Raw genomic sequence first — 22,800 nt, 5'->3', positions numbered from 1 at the left:
CGATGGAAAGTAAACACACGGATATGTAATACATGTATCTCAAAACGGCAATACGACAGAAACGTTGGGAAAGAGGGGGACCGAATGGATCATGAATGTTGACAGGCTGTCCAATACCTCAAATTCATTTCTGATTTATGAATTAGAATGGCTGACTGCATAATACAGATGACGTGAGATGTGTTTAACTGAGGTCAGTGAGGTGAGGAAAAAAATAGTCTGCACGGGATATAATCGAGTCAGTAAAAGAAGTGAGAGGGACGGCTTTTGGCGTCGGGAAAACGCCTAAAGTCATTATTATTCATTAAATAATTCGTTGAAAACTTTGCCGCTATGCGGCAGAGCTATCGAAACGTTTCGCAGTGTAGCAAATGTGACTCCGAGGGCTGCATTGAACTTCCGAAAATGACCAAAGCATTTATGGTAATTTTCGCAAAAAATCATATTCTCATCATTGATGCAATATTTGCTAACGCTGGCTGCAACTGTCACAGAATGTCTGAGCTACGTTGACTGAACGTCAAAAGAGTGAGGGGGTGTTCTTACTGTACATACAGACAAAGGAACAACAAACAAACAAACAAACTGACAGAACGTACAGCCCTCACCCATTAATAATTTAATCACATCTTTCTTTATTTATTTGGTGTTTAACGTCGTTTTCAACCGTTCAAGGTTATAATTTAATCACAGGAGACGCCCATTAGAACGCAAGATTCCATCGTATAAAACAGAATTGTATAAATCGTCGTTTTTTCCATCAACAACACATCTATGGAATGCCTTGCCTGATAAAATCAAACTTATCGATTCCATAAGCCAATTTAAAATATATTTAACTGCTAACGATCCAGTTGTTTCCTTGCAATGGGAAAGGAGGTGAAGGGAAATCGATGTACACATATAGTTCGAAAACATGCACCGATCATTGGGGTGGTTCACAGTGTACGTCCCTGTCCCGACATGGTAGTTTCCACGTCAGTGTTCGTATTGTCCGTTAGATCTGTGTATTAATGCAAATGACACTGTTCTCCAAAATGTCAAGATGAGAACAAAAGTTCCGAATCACACCCACAACATCGATCCGAACCGAATAGCTTTGCTGTTAACCGAGGTAATATTTTGTCATATCGCGGAGTGCAGACACTTCGTGTAGCGCAGTTCGGAGTTGATCGGCGAATTTTCTCCTGTCGACGGGTGACCCATGTCGAAGCTTGTCAAGGTACTCCTGTTCTTCTCGTAGCATGTGGCGATGTTTCTCCGATATGGAGTGTATTATTCATGCGAAAAGCTGTCTACCCAACAGAAAGAGAGAAAGAGAAAGAGAAAGAGAGAGAGAGAGAGAGAGAGAGAGAGAGAGAGAGAGAGAGAGAGAGAGAGAGAGAGAGAGAGAGAGAGAGAGAGAGAGAGAGAGAGAGAGAGAAGAACGGGAAAAAGTCAACGCAATCTTGACGGTTTTCTTTTCTTTGCGTTGTACTTGTAGAAAGGATTGGTTTAGCCTTTGTGCTGAAATAGCAAGCTAATGGGGAGAAGGGTCACAGTGGCATGCACAGCATACTTCACTTTCTACTGGGATACAAGCCACAGGCATCTGACACACGTTCTCTTTTGAGACGTTGTTCAACTTCCACCTCCTGCACTTCCGAACTAATGACGTAAAAAAGGAAGTGGAGAACGTGAAAACCTCACGTCCAGTGCCTATTATTACATCGCCGCTCCTCTTACTGCACCCTCCACTTGAGGTCTGAGAGTCGAAGAGGTCGACGCAAGCCCCAATAGCCTCGAGAGAGAACTGACATGCGAACAATGTTTCTCCGATATGGAGTGTATTATTCATGCTGTTCAACGGAAAGCTGTCTACCCAACACAGAGAGAGAGAGAGAGAGAGAGAGAGAGAGAGAGAGAGAGAGAGAGAGAGAGAGAGAGAGAGAGAGAGAGAGAGAGAGAGAGAGAGACAGAGAGACAGAGAGACAGAGAGACAGAGACAGAGAGAGACAGAGAGAGACAGAGAGAGAGAGAGACAGAGAGAGAGAGAGAGAGAGAGAGAGAGAGAGAGAGAGAGAGAGAGAGAGAGAGAAGACTGGAAAGTGTTTACATTTGAAACGGTTGCAGAGAGATTATGATCGCTCTGAAAAGCTTACAACACTAACACTAAAGTAACAGAAAGTCCATTCAGCAAAGACATTTATGACACCAGCCTCATCTGTGCTGAACGAATGGGAGACATGGTTTACATGCACACCCTATGCAGAAGACGCATGTTTACTTATTTCTCTATTCATGCATTATATGTACACTCCTCTAACTGATTTCAGCCATAGCCGTTTCAGTTCACTTTCTTTCTTTATTTGGTGTTTTACGTCGTTTTCAGCCACGAAGGTTATATCGCGACGGGAGAAGGGGGGGGGGGGGGGGAGATGGGATAGAGCCACTTGTCAATTGTTTCTTGTTCACAAAAGCACTTATCAAAAATTTGCTCCAGGGGCTTGCAACGTAGTACAATATATTACCTTACTGGGAGAATGCAAGTTTCCAGTACAAAGGACTTAACATTTCTTACATACTGCTTGACTAAAATCTTTACAAAAATTGACTATATTCTATACAAGAAACACTTAACAAGGGTAAAAGGAGAAACAGAATCCGTTAGTCGCCTCTTACGACATGCTGGGGAGCATCGGGTAAATTCTTTCTCGTCCCAACCAATATGAGACTCCCCCTAACCCGCGGGGGGTGTTTCAGTTCACGACCCTTTTGAAATAAGTGTATGCCTTAGAAACGACGAGTCTGCTTCAGTAAGATTTTGCAAATCCAACAACAACAACACCAACACCAACACTAACACCAACACCAAAAGGCGAATGGCAGTATAGTATACTCAATATAAAAAAAATAGCCTGTTGTGTGGACCCAAGTGTCTCTGTTGTATTACATGTCACCCTATATTCTGAATACAAAAATATGTTCAAAAGCAAGCACATGGCAGGAAGTCTTTAAAAAACAATCGTCCAGCATACTCTACACAAGTCGCTGAGATAGGCGAGGCAAGATTATTGGTCTGACTCATGTAACCTCTCACGAGTGCAATTTCATGTGTAATTAGCGCACGTGGCTTAATCACTCACAAACAACGTAACCCATCATCATCTGGCAACGTTGACGAACCGACAAGCATTTCTGTCCACGCCTAATCAAATTATATAAGCTATTACGAACTCAGTCATGCAGAAAGTATGAACTCAACCATGTACAGCAGAGAGAAAAAGGCTTGGGTAAACTAAGCGTCAATCCAACGGATCGTTTTTAATGTTGCCTCCACGTTTTGACCTTCAAAGCTTCAGGAGCGAAATGTGTGTGTGTGTGTGTGTGCGTGCGTGCGTGCGTGCGTGTGAGAGAGAGAGGGAGAGAAAGAGAGGGGGGGGGGGGGAGAAAGAGAGAGAAAAGGCGCGAATATCATATATGATATCATATAATTATATGCCACTGGACTGCTACATGTATACTTGTACAAAACGTGTTGATCCCTTCTTTCACCCACACACACATTCATGAAATGCTTAGTGCCATCAAAAGGCAGCCAGACTCCAGCACTTGAAAAGGCAAAGGGGTGAGGTTTGTGAGGTCAGTTTACAGACTGTAACGACAGGCACCGTGAGCAACAACAACAACAAAAAAGTCCATCAAAACCCGACTGGGCCGCGGTAAGAACACAGAAACACCTAGAGGTACATTTTAACTTTCAAAGCGAGAACACGGAGGGGGCTATGATCCTCCCCATCCCCTTACCCCCACCCCACCCCTAACTCCTTTCTACCTGGGGCGCTGCTATGTCCGGCATGCCGACTCAGTCGACTAGAACTGATGGTAGGTCAGGTCCAGCGGTGAAGGCTCTTACAGAACACTTCTCTTACACACGCGGACAGACCCGCACACTGCATGCCTGGCTACCTGAAGGATTTCCAGAGGTGCGAGGAGCGTGCCAACCACCGCTGATGACTTGGCCGGCTGGCCTCACAGACATGTATAGAAATTATGTCTGTGGGCTGGCCGCTTTCACTTTTGTTATTGTTATTGTTTTGCTTCTCTTTCCTTGACCCCACTGTCGGCCGCCGAGGTCATAGCATGCGGTGCTTATCATTATGATTAGGCAAACACTCTAAAGGCATTCCACCTGAGGTCAGTGAGGAGAGCATCTCTTTATACAGAATTCCTGATGCTAGTCTGTGTAGATATATCCTAATGCAGGTTTTCCAGAATTGAAACTCACAAGAAATACGCTGCTACTCTCTATAATATAATCCATTGTGATGCACTGAGAGGCATGTCTAATTTGAAACGCACAAAAAATAGGCTAGTCTGTATAGATATCAAGTCTAATGCACTGAAGGGCTTTCGAGTTTTGAAAACACACATTAGATTTGCTTGTATGCATCTACTGTAATGCACTGAGGTGCTTTCGAGTTTTGAAAACCCACATTAAATCTGCTTGTATACATGTATCTAAATGCACTCAGGGGCTTGCGAGTTTTAATAAGTAACCCACACCAAATTTGCTTGTATGTATTTACTCTTATTCACTAAGGGGCTTGCGAGGTTTGACAACTCGCACAACAAAAATCTGCTCGTCTGTAACAGTATGTACTTTAAATGCACTGTGAGGTGCTTGCTAGTTTTCAAACCTTCAAACAAGCTCCCGCACCCCTAGCAGAGAGATCTACCATTTAGAAAACTAGTGACAACTGAGAGCCAGGGGGAGTGGCTTGCTGCATTTCACCTTGGCAATGCTGACAGGAGCTAAAATCCGCAGCCCCGACGTGCCTTGCAACGACTTTATAACTTAACGACTTTATAACGTAAACACCCACATAACTGTCAGCTAACCCGGGGAGGTGCTCAGCAAGGCTTCCACAAAATACGGCAAAACAAGAGCTTTGTGAATGACAAGCAATTTCTGCCCAACAAAACAGCGTTCTGGCTGAAATAAAACAAGTCGCGTGAACGGTGAAGCGATATATATAAACATTTAGTCAAGCTGTCGGCATCAAAGTAACAGATTGGCACACACACAAAAAACAGTCATCGCCGAGAATATTCAGATATAGCTTGACTAACCACACGCAAAGATTCCTGATCCTGATCCTGACCGAGACGGGTCACGCTCGTCTCCGCGTAGCGTGCGAACGCAGTACTTACTTGACCTATTCTATGTAATTCTGAGCACATTTTAGAGTAAACATGACATATGCATATATTTTTGGAATTCAGGAGAAATTGAGGAATACGATGCAGTCATTTTTAAATCTGTTGGTAAAAATTCGATTTTGATGACAACTATAATGAGCAAACTAATTAACTAATTGTTACGCTGCCGGGCTGAAATTAAATTCCAAGACTGCTTGACCAAAATTTCAAACAATATGATTACAAAATGAGGGCCTGACAGTGCTGCCTCAACTTTCACAAAAAGCCGGATAATTATGACGTCATCAAAGACATTTATCGAAAAAGTGAGAAAAAAACGGCTGGGGATATTATACCCAGGAACTCTGATGTGAAAGTTCACAAAGATCGGTCCAGTAGTTTTCTCTGAATCGCTCTACACACACACACACACACACACACACCACCCTCGTCTCGATTCCCCGTCTATATTAAAACATTTAGTCAAAACTTGACTAAATGTAAACAGATTCAGAGATTATCCTACTCGCTTTCTGGGGGTTTCAACTGAATAATAAAACAATAAAAAAAAACTTGAAAAAAGCCATGCATTAACGTTTTGAAGTCCTGTACCACATTCAATGTACGGTCCAAAGTAGCTTCTATGATACGTTATCGTTAAAATATTCAAGAAAATAATCGGGGAACATTTGAGGCCCATTTGTTCGTTATCTGTGGAAGCAATACGATTTTCAAAATGTATACAGCGAAGACCTCAAATTCAAACTGCTGCAGATATAATCACACAGAAAAGCTAAACAAGCTTGAACCAAAGAGCGTCTACTAAGGAGGGCTAGTGGCAATAATACGCCCAGAGATGTAAAAAATAAAAAAAAAGTCATTATGTTTGTGACCTTGCCAGTATGGATGAACTCGAGCAGCGGCCCCGGTTCTTCCGCATCGCTGGTGCCATTCCTAATCAACGTCGTCCACATCCCCATTTGTGCCGCCAATAAAGATGTCCATCACTCAAGCTGAGCAGTACCTCAGTAATTATAGTACTAATCCTCTAGTAGCTGTCATGGGTTATTACTGCAAGAATTCATTCCGGGAAAGATCCTGCATGTCTTTCAGGCCGCGAGAGTCATCACGGCAGCTGCTGAAGATCCCAGCGTTTGCTGGCTTTTAGTCGTACTCCTTAGTCCTTGGGGGATTACCTCAGTTAGTACTAGTAATGAGAATTAGTATACATGACCTACCCAGCATTATCTGACTTTCAGCTCCGTTTTTACATTTAGTCAAGTTTTGACCAAATGTTTTAACGTAGAGGGGGAATCGAGACGAGGGTCGTGGTGTATGTGTGTCTGTGTGTGTGTGTGGAGCGATTCAGACTAAACTACTGGACCGATCTTTATGAAATTTGACATGAGAGTTCCTGGGTATGATATCCTCAGACGTTTTTTTCATTTTTTTGATAAATGTCTTTGATGACGTCATATCCGGCTTTTCGTGAAAGTTGAGGCGGCACTGTCACGCCCTCATTTTTCAACCAAATTGGTTGAAATTTTGGTCAAGTAATCTTCGAAGAAGCCCGGACTTCGGTATTGCATTTCAGCTTGGTGGTTTAAAAATTAATTAATGACTTTGGTCATTAAAAATCTGAAAATTGTAAAAAAAAAAAATTTTTTATAAAACGATCCAAATTTACGTTCATCTTATTCTCCATCATTTGCTGATTCCAAAAACATATAAATATGTTATATTTGGATTAACAACAAGCTCTGAAAATTAAATAATATATATAAAAATTATTATCAATTTTTTTTTCGAAATCAATTTAAAAACACTTTCATCTTATTCCTTGTCGGTTCCTGATTCCAAAAACATATAGATATGATATGTTTGGATTAAAAACACGCTCAGAAAGTTAAAACGAAGAGAGGTACAGAAAAGCGTGCTATCCTTCTCAGCGCAACGAATACCCCGCTCTTCTTGTCAATTCCACTGGCACTGCCTTTGCCACGGGCGGTGGAGTGACGATGCTACGAGTATACGGTCTTGCTGCGTTGCGTTGCGTTCAGTTTCATTCTGTGAGTTCGACAGCTACTTGACTAAATGTTGTATTTTCGCCTTACGCGACTTGTTTACATAGTCAAGTTTTGACTAAATGTTTTAACGTAGAGGGGGGAATCGAGACGAGGGTCGTGGTGTATGTGTGTCTGTGTGTGTGTGTAGAGCGATTCAGACTAAACTACTGGACCGATCTTTATGAAATTTGACATGAGAGTTCCTGGGTATGAAATCCCCAGACGTTTTTTTTTTCATTTTTTCGATAAATGTCTTTTATGACGTCATATCCGGCTTTTCGTGAAAGTTGAGGCGGCACTGTCACGCTCTCATTTTTCAACCAAATTGGTTGAAATTTTGGTCAAGTAATCTTCGACGAAGCCCGGACTTCGGTATTGCATTTCAGCTTGGTGGCTTAAAAATTAATTAATGACTTTGGTCATTAAAAATCTGAAAATTGTAAAAATAATATTTTTTTTATAAAACGATCCAAATTTACGTTCATCTTATTCCCCATCATTTTCTGATTCCCAAAACATATACATATGACGATATGTTATATTTGGATTAAAAACAAGCTCTGAAAATTAAAAATATAAAAATTATTATCTGGACCCGAAAAGCAACAGCTAACTAACATCTTATTCCTTGTCGGTTCCTGATTCCAAAAACATATAGATATGATATGTTTGGATTAAAAACACGCTCAGAAAGTTAAAACGAAGAGTGGTACAGAAAAGCGTGCTATCCTTCTCAGCGCAAGTACTACCCCGCTCTTCTTGTCAATTTCACTGCCTTTGCCGTGCGCGGTGGACTGACGATGCTACGAGTATACGGTCTTGCTGCGTTGCATTGCGTTCAGTTTCATTCTGTGAGTTCGACAGCTACTTGACTAAAATAATGTTGTATTTTCGCCTTACGCGACTTGTCATTCCTTTGCGAATACCTCAGTTAGTATACGACCACCACAGTCAGCATATCCTTATCTGAGTGACTCTTACTTAGTTCCGCTTTTCGTTTTTCTGATGTTACCTATGACCATGAGTAAGACTTGGTGCTTTATAATTATATCAATAACCATGTACATTTTGAAGCCTTGGTGGACATTCCTTTGTGAGGACCAGCATACCAATAGATCTGCACTTATAAAACTGTCTCTTGACGGTGAACAACAAACCCAAGACACTTTCGTGCCCCCTCCCCCAATTCTACGAAACAAACACACACACACACACACACACACACACACACACACACACACACACACACTCCTGTCCCACGCCCTTCTCTCTCAAATTTCGTCACGCCTCGTGCACTCTGCTTTGCACAAAGACCATTTTGTGGACTAGTTTCGATATTAAAGTAAGGAACGAACGGTGAATACACACTCTTTACTTTATATCAAGCTAACAAGACTTGCATTGTGTCCTTTGCGGACAATTCTCTACAAAAGGAACAATGACAATGTAAGGCGTGAGTAATAGAGCCAGAATTTGTGTGAGTTCATAAGTATAGTCCCGACATTCATACTGGTCTGTGAGGGTGTCTTTAATAGATCTGTCAATAGTGCTTTGAATCACATGCCTTCTAGCATGTCATGCGGGAAAATCATGTGTGCACCTTCTTTAAAAGATATTCTACATTGCTGAATATAAATTATATGATCTAACTATCATGTAAACCGATGCGTACAGATGCGTCTAGACTTTTCCGTAGGATAAGCATTCTTCCACATGGACACATACCCAAAACTAACAGTCTGGCTGCTTCTTCTGCAGAGCAGATATCGTTTGCTGCATTGATTTCGTAGACTGTCGTGCAAGTTAAATACAAAATGTATTCAGAAAACAATCACACTCTGCAACGAGAGAAGCCATGCACAGCAGGCTTATGTATTGTAGTTTAAAAAAAAAAGTATTTATTATTCATTTGTGTGTGTGTGTTTGTGTGTGTGTGTCTCCCGGGGTGGAAGGCAGTTCTTATCCCATGCATAAGCCTCGACGCATCCGTGGTGACTTACAGCATGGTTAACACGAGAAGAAAGATATATTTTTAGTTGCACTCATGCACAAGTTTGCTAGCCTTTTGTGTATAATATATATATGTTTATCAACCCTTGTGAAAAGTGGTTCAAGCGAACCGTGAAAGTGGGTTGCAATGAGACCGCACTGCGCAGTCAACAGTTTGGAGAATGTTCGAGATTTCCACACTGACATTCAGTGACACTGCGTCACAAAAAGGAGTTGACAGCAACAGCTGTCTTCCATAACACAATAATATTATCACCGCATTCGGATCTTATCGGGTTATTTGATTGTGTTGACTGCTGTTGCCCGGTTTATGCTGGACGCCAAGCAATTACGCCGTGTACAAAGCTGCTAGTATCATGTCAGTGTGTCACCCTATATCTGAAGCAGTCTTCTGCTGATCTTGGAAAATGGATGGGAAAAACTGATCTTCTTCAATAAAAGCGTACACACAAATAAAAGAAAGCTTGATAAATTAAAGTTACTGAATATTAATGTTATTGACAATGTAAAATCAAAGAAACAAAAACGAGACATGTAATAATAATATGAGAGAAAAAAGAACAATAGGTAAATGCTAAAAAAAAAGATACGACAGTAACAGCAGGAAGAACAAAGACTGTGTAACAAAGATAAGAGAATGCTAATCGGGGAAACAAAAAGTGGTGAGTTTCACACAGAACTGCGACCAGTTTCACAGTTGTCCTCCAGAACCTAGTCTTCCCGGTCCCGCCTCGTCAGTACCGGTGTAACACGAGAAAATTACTCTCACGAGATTTTTACTCCGGGGTAAACATTTCGTATGAACATTTTACTCCCTTTACGAAAAAAACACTCCCCCATAGAGAAAATTTACTTCCAACGACAGGTGTGTTCCGAGTCAACATTTAGGTCGAAAATGTTACTCTCCTGACGAATAAATAACGAATAAATTATTCCACCCTAACACGAGCAATTTACTGCCCACGCCAGGTGTACGCAACTTTTACTCCCCTGTTAGTCTTGGTGGTGGAAGGGGTGGAGGGAGGGTAGCGCGACATTTGTTTGCATGAGATCACATAATATTGGCATTATCCCATCGCCCGCATCCCATTTTCGCGTACGAGATTTTTACTGGAAGTCAAAATTTCGGGAGTCAAAATTTCGCGGAGAGAGTAATTTTTTTGTACATTGGGGAGTTCTTTTCTCGTATAGGAAAGGTGTACTCGGAGTAAGAATTTCGGACGAAATTTTTACTCCGGAGTAAATTTTTCGTGGAGTAAACATTTCGTGTTACACCGGCACAACACAGACCTGGTGTGAAAACCAGTTTACTGTGGACACACGGCGTTAGAATCAACACCTGAAAGAGTCAAACAGCTGTTATGAAAACGGGACCTCTGCCTCTTCTGGTGATCACAAAGACAACGCAATCCTCAGTGCAAATATTTTCACGGGTAATCCCGGTAGGGCCCGTGCCGCCAAAGCCGCCATGCGGAGAGACCACTGACCGGTGTTTAATTTACTAAACGCTGGCTGACCAGTGTTCCCCTCTCTCTCTTAATTACCGAAAGAGCAATCAAGACTCGGGTCTGCGGTGTGACCGACTCGAGGCGGAAAGCGGGACGTGTTTGGATGTCTTGACCACAGTGCTGGAGTGACCGACGACTGGCTCTCATAAAAGAGTTTTAAAGTGTGTGGCTGTGGCCAGCCCGGTTGAGCTGTTTCCCCCCTGCCTGGCTTTGCTGGGGACACCTTGTTTGATCACCTGCCCTAGCTCCGCCGTAAAGCCAAGAAGGGAAGGGACAGAGAGGACGAGAAGTGTCAAACGGACAAGCTTTTGGTGCGGTTCAGTGTGACAGTCGTCCGGACACGAGTGAGAGGAACGAAACTGACCGACTGATTGAGCTCCATAGGGACTTTTTTTTTATTTTTTAACCAGTTCGGTCTACCAGGTGGTGCCTGGTGGTCTGGTCTATTTTAGGAATGGGGATGGTATACCGTATAGTAATACATATGGTAGAAGAAATACGTGGCACACAAGCCTAGCATTATGAGGCTTTTACACATGTAATGATGTATGTTACTTGTTGTTCTTGTAAACGAACATAAGTTATATAGATGATTAATGAAAAATATTAACTCTTTACTTCAACTCATAACATCAAGCGTTTCATCCCAAAACGCAAAGCATTTCTTTCTTTGGCTCTTCACGACGGAAGACGTACCCCCAACTATGAGTATGGCCGTGCTAAAAGAAAATCGTCAAAGGATCTTCCCCTTGACTCTCCTGCAAGAACGAGGACATTTACAGTGTCATTGTGTGCTTCCAGATCAAGCCAAAAACGCAAGCTCAGGCAGTAATTGGTGCTGATGTATGAGCGTGAAGTGAAGCGAGGGTATTCAACCTGGCTGCTAGACAAATTAGCTCCTGGGGTTAAATCCAAGGTCACACGAGGACTCCGGTGGGAGACGAACCAATGGCATTGGCTTTCTTGGAGTAGAGCTCTCTCTCACCAGCCCTACTACCCCCTCCCCGCCCCCCCGGCACACACACACATAATAAGTATACATACACACGGGCGCACACAAAGACAGACTGTGAAGATATGATACGCCAAAGCTGTACCCTGCATCTATATATATTGATCATCTTTGCAGGAGATAAAGCTAAGTAAACATCTTTCTTCATACTCTCATCTCTTGATAGGTATACAAGGGGCCAGTAAACGTTCACGTTCTAATTCAATATTTAATTTTCACTCCTCAAGTGCAAGGAATGTTTTTATGTTTTTTTGGTGGTTTTTGTTTTGTTTTGCTGACAACAAACCCGTTCGGGTGAATACGATCACACGAACTCTCGCCAGTACAAGTAGAAGAAGACGAAAACCGCAGAAGAAGAAGAACAAAGAGCGACAGGAAATAGAGCCTTATATAATGCTAACTATAAAAGCAAACAAACAAAAGAGAGTTTTACAGGGACCGTCAACCTCTCCCAAGAAGCCCAAGCAAAGCAAAGTCAAGCATGGGTGCACCAGTTGGCGTCACTCGTTGAATGGAAAAAAATCACCATGACATATGAAAAAAAAGACAGAAAAAGCAGGGGAAAAGACATAAATGTGCAGAAGGCTTTTCATCAAAGTTTAAGGTGACTCATACGCGCAATGCCCTGCAGAGACATCTGTGCAGAATCAATAGAAGACCGCAAGAGCAAAACACATTTGAACCAACACTGCAACGTTAATACCCCTGGGGGAGGGGGGGGGGGGGGGGGTCACCCAAACATTGGACTGCAGTGTCACAACACTTTTCAAAAACATATATATAATACAGGATATGCTTTTTGAATCTTTCGCAACGGGTATTGACACTCAAACCAAACAACTATTTGAATCCCCTGATAAAAAAAAGTGTAATTCTTTCCCGACAAAATGGAGAAGCACAGAAACTTGAGAATGGAAAGCACATTCTTCCTAGTCAAGCAGTGTTCAAAATCCTTGAAATTATTACTCTAAAGGTATCATACCTCTTGGCAAGATTGAACAAAAGTAAAGGCTATTCATTCCTGCCACCATTTCAGGAGTACTAGGGGGAACGTGACTCCCTCAATGACTGAAAGAGTGGAACCATCAGTCAAGTATTATGCCTCCAACTAACATGCTGTGTAACAGTGCCCAGATACTGTACTTGCTGTCATGCACTTTTGACCATAAGTATATTTGCAAGTGTGTGTTTGAGTGTGTCTGTGTGCGCGCACAATAGCTTTAAATTAAAGGTGCTTGAACGAAAAGTAACTTAAACAAACTGAGAAAGGTAATCTCAGATTCTTACTAAAATTAAATACAGTCAGAACATAGAACTCTAGAAGATCTCCATGGATCTTTCTTTCTTTTTCCATGTTCCTTTCTCGACACCAATCATCAGTTGTCCTGTCTGCTATGTTAGTCCAAAAGCTTGTTTTGTTCAGTTGCCAACAGAAAGAGTCCACTGCAGCAAATCCGCAGTTCCCTGTTCCACCCGCCTTTCATCTACCCGTGGGGCAAGATAGCTCCCTATGATTTAGCAATTTTGCCATCACATAAATCACTCAGTGATTTGATAGCCCCTCTTGCCAGGTACCAAGTATGCTTATCGGGACTCCGTTCACACGCAATCTAACACTTCAGAAACAGTGCTTGTACTACTCTGTTCAAATCACGCTCTTCTCCTAACAATCATGCAACAAAACCTAACCCCCTCTTTGCCACCCTATTTGCCAAAGTATATATCACTGCCTTTGCACCTGTAGACAAGATCACTGATCCTGCTCAGGTTGAGTGTGTAACAATTTCTTTTGGTAGCATATACATGTATGTATGTATACATGTAAATGATTATTACAAAAAGAATTTCAGATTTATTGACAAACAGCATTGTGTTTGTGCTAAGCAACAGTGCAGACAGAAGTCACTAGCACTGCAGGTATGTGAGGCCCTAACATCAGTTTTAGAATTAGAGAGCTTGATATTGACATTGAGAAACAGGAATTGTCACAACTTTCATTTAAAGGCACAGTAAGCCTCCCGTAAACCATCACAGATACGGTCAGGCTTTTACACACAGTACAAACACCCTTCCATTTGAACGCTCACCAAACGGGAACATCCTAGGTGGCCTACGTAAAGAGCGAGCAATTTTCAAAGAATTAATTTTTACTTGGTTTATCTTACCCCTCAGCCATCGTGAACCCGTGTAATCCAGGTTCCCTTTTTCACAATGTAGTCGTCAGTTAGTCATTTGAATGCGACTCGATGTGAGTTTATTTACAATAGCACGTTTTTATGCACGAAACAAACGGCTGTGGTTCACAAGAACTCTAGCGATGGCTTTTGACTGTTGAGAGGAACGGCGATATGCAGTGCACTGATAAACCGTCGTCTGCTACGACCCTTGCGTGACCCTGCTTCCGGGCTTTTCTTTTTTCAAACTTTTACAACTTCGAATTGTACTGATCTTGTCTTGATGAAAAAAGAATTCTTTTATGATTGAAGAATGTTTGTGTAACAAGCTGTCAATTTATTATTTAGATTTTAAAAGTTAGGTCTAGCGCAAAAACGCACCACGGTCCAAAAACATTTTGATAATCATCGATTCACGGCTATCGCCAGTTTACATCGATAGAATGAGACCTGAAGGGAAGTAACTCATGTTTGACCTGAGTTCAGGATGGGTCCAAAAAGTGTTCGAGACAATCTGCAAAATGTATTCTTTAAAAATTGCTCGCTCTTTACGTGGGGCACCTAGGATGTTCCCGTTTGGTGAGCGTTCAAATGGAAGGGTGTTTGTCCTGTGTGTAAAAGCCTGACAGTATCTCTGATGGTTTACGGGAGGCTTACTGTCCGGGCGTGATTTCCGGTATCATCATAACAGCCGTCCAGCACCAAAACGAGGCGCCATTGTTGTTGGACCAAGTCCACGAAAATAAATTCTTTGAAAATTTCTCACGCTCGACAGAAAGCAGCCAGGATGTTCCCGTTCGGTGAGCGTTCAAATGGAAGTATGCTTGTACTGTATGTAGACGCTCGGGGAGCTCTGTGATGGTTTACGGGAGGCTTACTGTGCCTTTAACTCCGACTTAGGAATCCGTCAATTACAACAAAAGTTAATAAACAATTTCCTTCCCTGCATGCAGCTCTAAACTTATATTATGAAGAACAGCTGCACCAGCAGGCATAAAGCCTTGGAAACAAAATTGGCCTGCAGAAGTAGAGAAAGCTCGTACCGTTCAGCAATCATAAGAAAACAAATCAACCAATTAGATGTGACGCGTCAGTATCAGACAAAGTTCACAGCACTTAAAAAGTTGCAATCCGACTTGACTAGCCTTCATGTTTCCAAAAACGATAGAATAGTCAGGTTGGTACTCCACTACGGCACCAAATGTTAATTTTACCCATGATCTGTACGTTACTTTACACCAAACAGCAAGTACAAGGTACTGAATTTACATTTAATGGACTATGCTCACATCAGTTAAACAGTATTTCTAACTTGTTTGTTCTAAGCTACCTGTCTCAAGTCAAAATAAAGGGTTAAATTAATGGTTGTGCCTTTTTGGTTGTGTGTACATCTTTACACAAAAGGATGGTGTAAAGTAACATACAGAAGGCTCCGAAGATCTGCAGGTCCATTTCAAGGGTAATTTCTCTTTTATTTAGCTCATAAACCCTCAACAGACTGTTATGTGCTGTTTTTAGCATTATTATGTGCTGCATATGGTCTCAGTAAAAAAACAAGGTGATGTATGTTATATTTACACCAAAATGTCTGAACAGTGGTCCTTCTGAGGTAAATTTTGTCATTCAGTGTGCTTGTTTTCATGTTGAAACAAAGGTTTGGTCTTGCTGGTTGTTCTTAAGCACTGATAAGTTATCTTCTGTCTCTAAAACAAATTCATTGTCATTTTCAAGTATTCTCAGTATGTACGTTACATTTACACCCTTGTCAGAAGGCCTCACTTAAGTCTCTCTACAAGCCAACAGGTGCAAGCACTAGGAATCCTGTGACCATAGTTTAACTACCAGGTGTCTGAGGTATAAGAAAACCACACTTTTGTGTATTATGGCATTATTTAAAGACTGTGACAAAACTTGTTTGGGCAAGTAGATACAATTTCATTTACACCAAACGCATATTTTTAACTTAGAAGTACAATTAAATTACATCAAACACAACTTTTTCGCTCAATTTAAAAAAAATTACAATCATCCTACCTAATGACCTTCCTCTGCAATGATTTTTAAGTAAGTTTGACCAGAAACATTTGTTTAAGATAGTTTCCCTTTTTTCATGATTATTTACACCAAATGTAACATACAGACCAGCTAAAAAAGAACGCTCAAAATCCAAAACCTATGTTCAGATCAAACTTTCATTAATCTAACATATGTTTCTCCATCCATTTCTGGACCTATTATAAATTAGATTGAGATTATACCCTTATCAGTAACTTGGTTATTCAATGCACAATGTACCATGCGTTTCGCGTAACGCCTTGTGTGCCCAAAAAGGTGCTTTTTTTCTTGAACAAAGTCAATTTTCTCAGCATCCAGACGACTGACAGACGTAAATTTGGTATGGATAGAATCTGCATGAGGAATATTTCATAACTCATTAACTGTATTGTTTATATTGTAGTCATTTAAAAACAGAATAAAATACAAAGTAATAAAAGTATCCAGAACAGGATTTTTGCATTTGGACACCTTGACAGATTCCTGACCATATTATATGTAATAGCGGAAGGATGCTCTTAGTCTTATCTCATGGATAAAAGCCAAGACAGAATGTAATGTACAAAATGTAATGTATCCTTATGCCGAAGTCAACCAGGCGTAGTAAAGCACAGTAATTTAAAACTGACGCAATCCCTGAGCTAGTCTTCTTCAACTTTATTTTTAACCCACTAACTGAACTAAGTCTACTCCTTCTTCCTTGTATCGCGTAATGAATGTATGGAGGAAACTAAATACTCACAGGGTGACATTGCCACAGAAAAGAATGCTTCTCTGTGAAAGTCATCAGATAATTTATTTTAAGCACGCTTGCAGATGTAATCAAAAAGGGAAACTTGTATTTGTAATCCCGACTTTACAATCAGTTTATCATAATATCAAAATTATGACTCACTGTCAAGATGTACTGAGTCCCACACCTACTACAGATTTAAATCTGTGATGTGTTCATATTCATAATCATGTCCATCCTTTCAAGATAACCTGTTGGTTTCTCTAACACACCTGATTAGCAGGCAGAGATTACAACACGTAACAATTACACCTTCATCACTATCCATCCAGAATCAGTTATCACAGTCACAAGAACAAACACGACCACAAGTTTTCATACAGAGGAACAGGACTGTGTTTAGAGAAGAGAGATGAAGGGAGGGAGTATCGACAATAAGATATCTCACACCAGCAGAAACAAGGAATAAAACAATGTCATTGTCAATCTTCAGTGTTCTTCCAACCTTGACTTATTCACTTTACGCGACTTACCTTCCAATATCACCTTGGATGGTGTATCTGCTGGTCAGCGGCTCTTGGACGATGGTGGTGGAGGGCACATACTTTGCCCCCAAATCTAATCCGTTCATTGTGCTGATACTCCACAAAGCGTGCTGCTCCTCATCTCATGCAGTGCTGTTGGTACTCCCCGCTCCATACACACTCTGCATGAAACGTTTTCAGTCGACTTTCACTTTCAGCTTCCACTACGTTCAAGGTGTATCCTTCAGCCCCGGTCCTTGTCACATTGTGTCTGGTATCCAAAATGCTGTAGCCAGGATAAAAAGAATAAAATAGTTAATAAATTGAAATGTTATGTGTCTGTTTGCAACTGCAAGCTGTGGGAACGTGAGCACACTCAACACGTAAACAGCAACATCATTCATAACAAACACACAAAAAATTGTTTTTTTAAATAAATAAATACAGACGTTTTATTATTCAACTGCAGAACATTAAAACCAGGACTATCATTAATATATCAGCTAGAAGGTAATCAAGCAAAATCATATTTGCTGCAGTTGATTGGGAAAACCCTCATTGAACTTTCTGCCTACATGTTACTATGAGCCAAGCTCCATTAACAATCAATAAATGTTAGCACAGACTGATGTGGTTAGCAGCCTGAACTGCAGTGCAGTTCAACTTCTGTGTACAACTGTTAAAATGAGATCAATAATAGATTAATACTCAGGGCTGAGCGATGTCACATGATTTATGAGACTAGCGGTGTAAAGCCAATGATTACGTGTGCCTGCGGTATCTCTTTAGGGACTGCTGATATTACCCACTATTAAAACTGTGATATCTAAGCCTTAAATTAATCATGTGCTGACAATACACCATTTTTCTCCACTTAGAAAATTCAAATGACTTTAAAATTAGGAATCAGACTCAAGATGGTACTTGTCTCAATCTAGAAAGGGACCACGCTTCAACAGTAGATAAACTGTTCTGCTTGACCACGTCTACCTAGAACCAGAGATCTATGTCTCTGCTAGAACTTGTTATGGTGTAAACTGTACCAGGCTAAATCTGCTCCGATGCTGACACAGTGACTGAACCCCCAGCCACTCGGTCACTGACATTGCTCCGCGGCACTATATGTGCTCAAAGAGACACGGAAATCAATTATAAGCAAGGTGAAAATCCAAACAGCAGAGTAGATGGGAAACGGAATGTAAACATATCCTTGAAACGAGAACGTCACAAGGCAGAAATCACAAACCAGCGGTAATCTTTCACGCACGAGCCTTTTAATAGCAGTAGCAGACGGCAACACTTACACAGTTACACTGTCACTGTCACTGTGGTTCAGTGTTCTTGAAACCAAAACGAACATCGGAAGAAACTTCACTGACTGCAATCAACCCTTCTTCGGCACATTTCACGAACAAATCTACAGCATAAAACTTAAGACGGGGGTCAATAGTAAAAATACCACGTACGAAGTTCAAAAATTCTCTCACCTGAGACGTCCACAGTGTAAGAAACGCAGGTGCTTTGTCAGAGTAGAACAAGCTTACACCTCTCCCCAGTTCCGGTGTAGGAGCTCCGCCAAAACGAGGCTTCCCAACCAGGAAATGGCATGCGTGCGGTCAGTGTCCTTCAGAAACAACGTTATTGCTCCGCGCGCATACTGTGTTTTTATGCGTTTAGACAACGGCGAGGCTTTGGTCACCATAAACTTCTTTTGGTCGACTTGACTTATTATGTAGGCCCGACACTGAAAGTTACCCGGCGCTGCGTACTGTACCATGTTCGGAAGTGCAAACAGAAAAACAGTCTACGCTTCAGTTGTTCAAGTTACGCTCAACTGCTCTCTCTCTCTCTCTCTCTCTCTCTCTCTCTCTCTCTCTCTCTCTCTCTCTCACCGTTACACACACACACACACACTGACACACATTGACACTGACAGAACTATTGACTGACTTAAATGGCTGCCATTTACGCTTACCTGAACGGGCCGGCCGATACGGGGTAGGCCTAGATGCCGGAATGTACAGTTTGTCTAAAAACGTATAATTATGCCTCTGATTTTAAAAAAATGTGTGTATCTGTGTTCATAACATACAAAAGCCACATCTATATATATATATATACGACTAGTGTCTGTCTGTCTGTCTGTTCGCGATGCACGGCCAAAGTTCTCGGTGGATCTTTTTCAAATTTGGACACCGTATTCAGCTACACCCCGGACACAACCTCATCGATGAGATATTTCAACACGTGCTCTCAGCGCGCAGCGCTGTGCGCGCTGAACCGATTTTTTTTTTTTGGTCTGGATCCACTACCAGTAACTCTTCCTTATCTTCTCCAGTGTTTTCAGCCGCGATTATCTCTCTTCCTCCGTGTGGCGTTAATCCATATTCCCGTTACTACGTTACTATTTTTATAAGGTCACTGCACGTTACTATTTTTAGAAGGTCTCCAGTGTTTTGCGCGTTTATCTCCTTTCCTTCGTGCGCCGGCAAAGCCGGCGTACACCCGACAAAGCCGGGGTATTCGGCTCTACTTCTTCCCGGAGAAGCCGGTACCCGGCGAAGCGGGTAAACATCTAGTTTAACATATCATTGTAAAGGTTATTTAGTGCTCTATCTAAAAACCAGATTCGACCGATTTGCAAATTATCTCCCTTTGGTTAGAACAGGGACCTATATTTAGATCTAATATAGGTCTATGGTTAGAACTACCAGTTCACTTCTTGCCCTTGGTTGCAAACTAAGGCTCTATTGACACAACTTGTGAGTTTTGACATTTTCAACTGGAGCAATTATAAAATAAATGGTTGCAATTACAGCCTCAGACATCCTTCCCAGTAGGGAAGCATACTTGAATTGAGTCGATTTTGTGAAAACACGGGCGCATGATACAAAACAAGAGCCAGGTACGTGATCCAGTTTTTGGTCGAAAAAATGACCATGGGTGACCGCACTGTGCGTCACTTTGCGCCCTGACAAAACCAGGAAGTTGAGTCGTCGGATTGCCTGTAGATTGAGAATGTTCAGCGAGTGTACCAGTATGCAAGATAATAATTTCAACTGAAATAATACGGTCAAACCCGAAGAAAGTTGAACTATTTCGTCAAATTCACTGAGTGTGATTATGATACACAATTCCTTTTTTTCCCATCCACTGTAATCTTCAGAATCAGTATTTGTGCAAAAATATGGTTTTAAAAGAAAGTTCCCGATGGGGTTTTGATAATGTTTTCAGCATTACCACCAAATAGTACATGATACTGCCGGACCTGTCCGTTCGTATTTATGACTAAATTCAAAATAGCATCCTCTATAGTAGTGGTGCCCCTAATAAGAAGCAAATTACATCAGAATCCCTGGTAAAACGTAAACAGGAAAATTTATTTTGTATCAGTGCCATTTTTCGTGGAATAAATTGTGTATGAAAGTAACCTGGATTCCCTGCAGCGCTTTTAAGCTGAAATAGATCATAGGCTATAATTAAAATGTCAGCACATTTCACGGAAAAAGCCCAGTTATTAAAATCTTTTTATGTATTTAAATGAAAGGAAAAAAATTACATTTAACAAGACATAATCACCAATCTAAAAATATTAGGCAAAGCTGTCTTTACTTCACAAATTGGTTGGAACCCCGATGTCTCATGCGGTCATTCATGTCATTGTCAAACTGATAGGGATGTACAGTTATATTATTGGATTGTGTGAGTTGAAAAAAATAGTCTTCTTTCCGGTATTGCATACCGTACCAGAAACATCTCCGCCGGCTGTGCAGTTACTACAAACAAAATACTAAGTTCTCTGAAGAAATGTTAGACAACCTCAGTGTATGTGTGCGGGTGTAAGTGGGAGTGTCCAGCACATGACTCGGCTCAGTGCAGGGATTAAGTCTAGATAGGAGTGTATACAACTCTCCTGTGTTCACTTTCAAGTGAATAACTATCGTTCTGATATCATTTTAAAGTGAAGCTAAAGAAACCTGGTATCGGCACTGCTGTGCATCTCCTATGATCTCAATGGTATCAAGGCACGGGTCATAGAGATCAATTTAGATCTAGATCTATTTCCGGTTGTGTTATTTTCCTTCCACCATTCCTCGATGGAAAAGAGTTCGTGTTGTTTTTGTTTTAATTTTTGTCTTTGTTGTTGATCATTGTATACACAAATTACACAAACGTCATCTTGTGAGGGACCAAAAAATATTGAAACTCTCGGATGATTTTTTTGTGTGGTATCAACCTCGACCTACGGTCTCGGTTGATACCACAAAAAAATCATCCTCGAGTTTCAATATTTTTCGGTCCCTCACTCGATGACGTTGTGTAATCTCTATGTATTGTTGCAGTACTACTCGGTTCCCGGTTCACCGGCCCTATCCCCCACCCACCCCCGGGCCACCAAACCGGCGTCGAAGAAAAGAAGGTGTGGAAAGAAACTGGGGAACTGAAGAAAGGAGTGACTAAATCACATGCTACATAAGCGGTGTTCTTGTTATGAAAACTTCTATGATCGAGTTTTAGGACATAATTCAAACCATAACTCACAAACATACACACACACACACACACAGGGGCGGATCTGGGTTTTGAAAGGGGGGAGTGCAAAGTTCTTTTTTTTTTTTTTTTTGGTATCTTATCAGCGAAGCGCCGAACCGATGGCGCGAAGCGCCGAGCATGCTAGGGGGGTCCGGGGGCATGTCCCCCCGGAATTTTATTTTAAAAAGGAAGCAAAATTGTGCAATCTGGTGCAATCTGAGCGTGTAAAGTGCTATTTTCAGGTGATACATTTTTCTTCTTTTTTTTTTTTTTTTTTTTTGTCCCGCTGGGGGGGGGGGGGTGCAATTGCACCCATTGCACCCCCCCCCAGATCCGCCCCTGCACACACACACCACACACACACACACCAACTGGACAGACGTTCAGCGGCACGGTGATACACGCGCACAGTCGACTCGGAGACACTGACACACCGATGAGACTGAGAGCTCGGCTTTGCTGAGTCTATGTCAGGGTCTGCGTGTGCAACTGAGTGCGCTGACGTGTGTTGGTCAGTATGTGTGTGTGTGTTTGTGTATGATTTTCAACTGATCAAAACTAAATTCACAAGTCAGTTAAAAACACTGACGCGGCCGCCAGACGAACGAACTCATCCACACCGATCTCCTCATTCCCCACATCCCTTTAAATAGATGTGGGTATCACTGGTCAAGAAATTCGGGGGGAGGGAGGGAGGGTAAACTTCAAGTAACAGTTTTTTTCTACTCTGCATCATTCTCATCTCGAGGCAATTCATCTTTGCTTCGTATCTGAGTTCTGATCAAGTTATGATTATGATATAGTGTGTAGTACAAGGGGAGCAAGTCAACATTATTTTGCAATTGCTTGACAAGTAATTGGAAGAGTGATTCCCCTTCTCGTGTATACTTTAGCATCGTCTTCTGTTCGCCTATTCATAACTCAAATCCACAGCTCCCTCTCTCTCTCTCTCTCTCTCTCTCTCTCTCTCTCTCTCTCTCTCTCTCTCTCTCTCTCTCTCTCTC

The 22,800-nt window shown here is 41.6% G+C and overlaps 1 protein-coding gene across 1 annotated transcript in view; it reads right to left on the bottom strand.

Moving 5' to 3' along the window:
• The window catches only part of LOC138983286 (serine/threonine-protein kinase 17B-like), a 33,069-nt gene extending 14,250 nt beyond the window's left edge, over nucleotides 1–18,819 (bottom strand). Inside the window, exons 1-2 of the mRNA XM_070356708.1 lie at nucleotides 18,751–18,819; nucleotides 17,273–17,549 (exon numbers count right to left, since the gene is read on the bottom strand). Of these exons, the coding sequence (XP_070212809.1) occupies nucleotides 17,273–17,370 (98 nt within the window). The 5' untranslated portion in view covers nucleotides 17,371–17,549; nucleotides 18,751–18,819. The remainder of the gene's footprint in view (nucleotides 1–17,272; nucleotides 17,550–18,750) is intronic.
• Nucleotides 18,820–22,800: the final 3,981 nt, after the last annotated feature.

This window comes from Littorina saxatilis, linkage group LG12 (assembly GCF_037325665.1).
Source record: "Littorina saxatilis isolate snail1 linkage group LG12, US_GU_Lsax_2.0, whole genome shotgun sequence".
NCBI classification, from domain to species: domain Eukaryota; kingdom Metazoa; phylum Mollusca; class Gastropoda; order Littorinimorpha; family Littorinidae; genus Littorina; species Littorina saxatilis.
The sequence above is the reverse complement of the archived record's forward strand: the minus strand, read 5'-3'. Positions and strand labels throughout refer to the sequence as shown.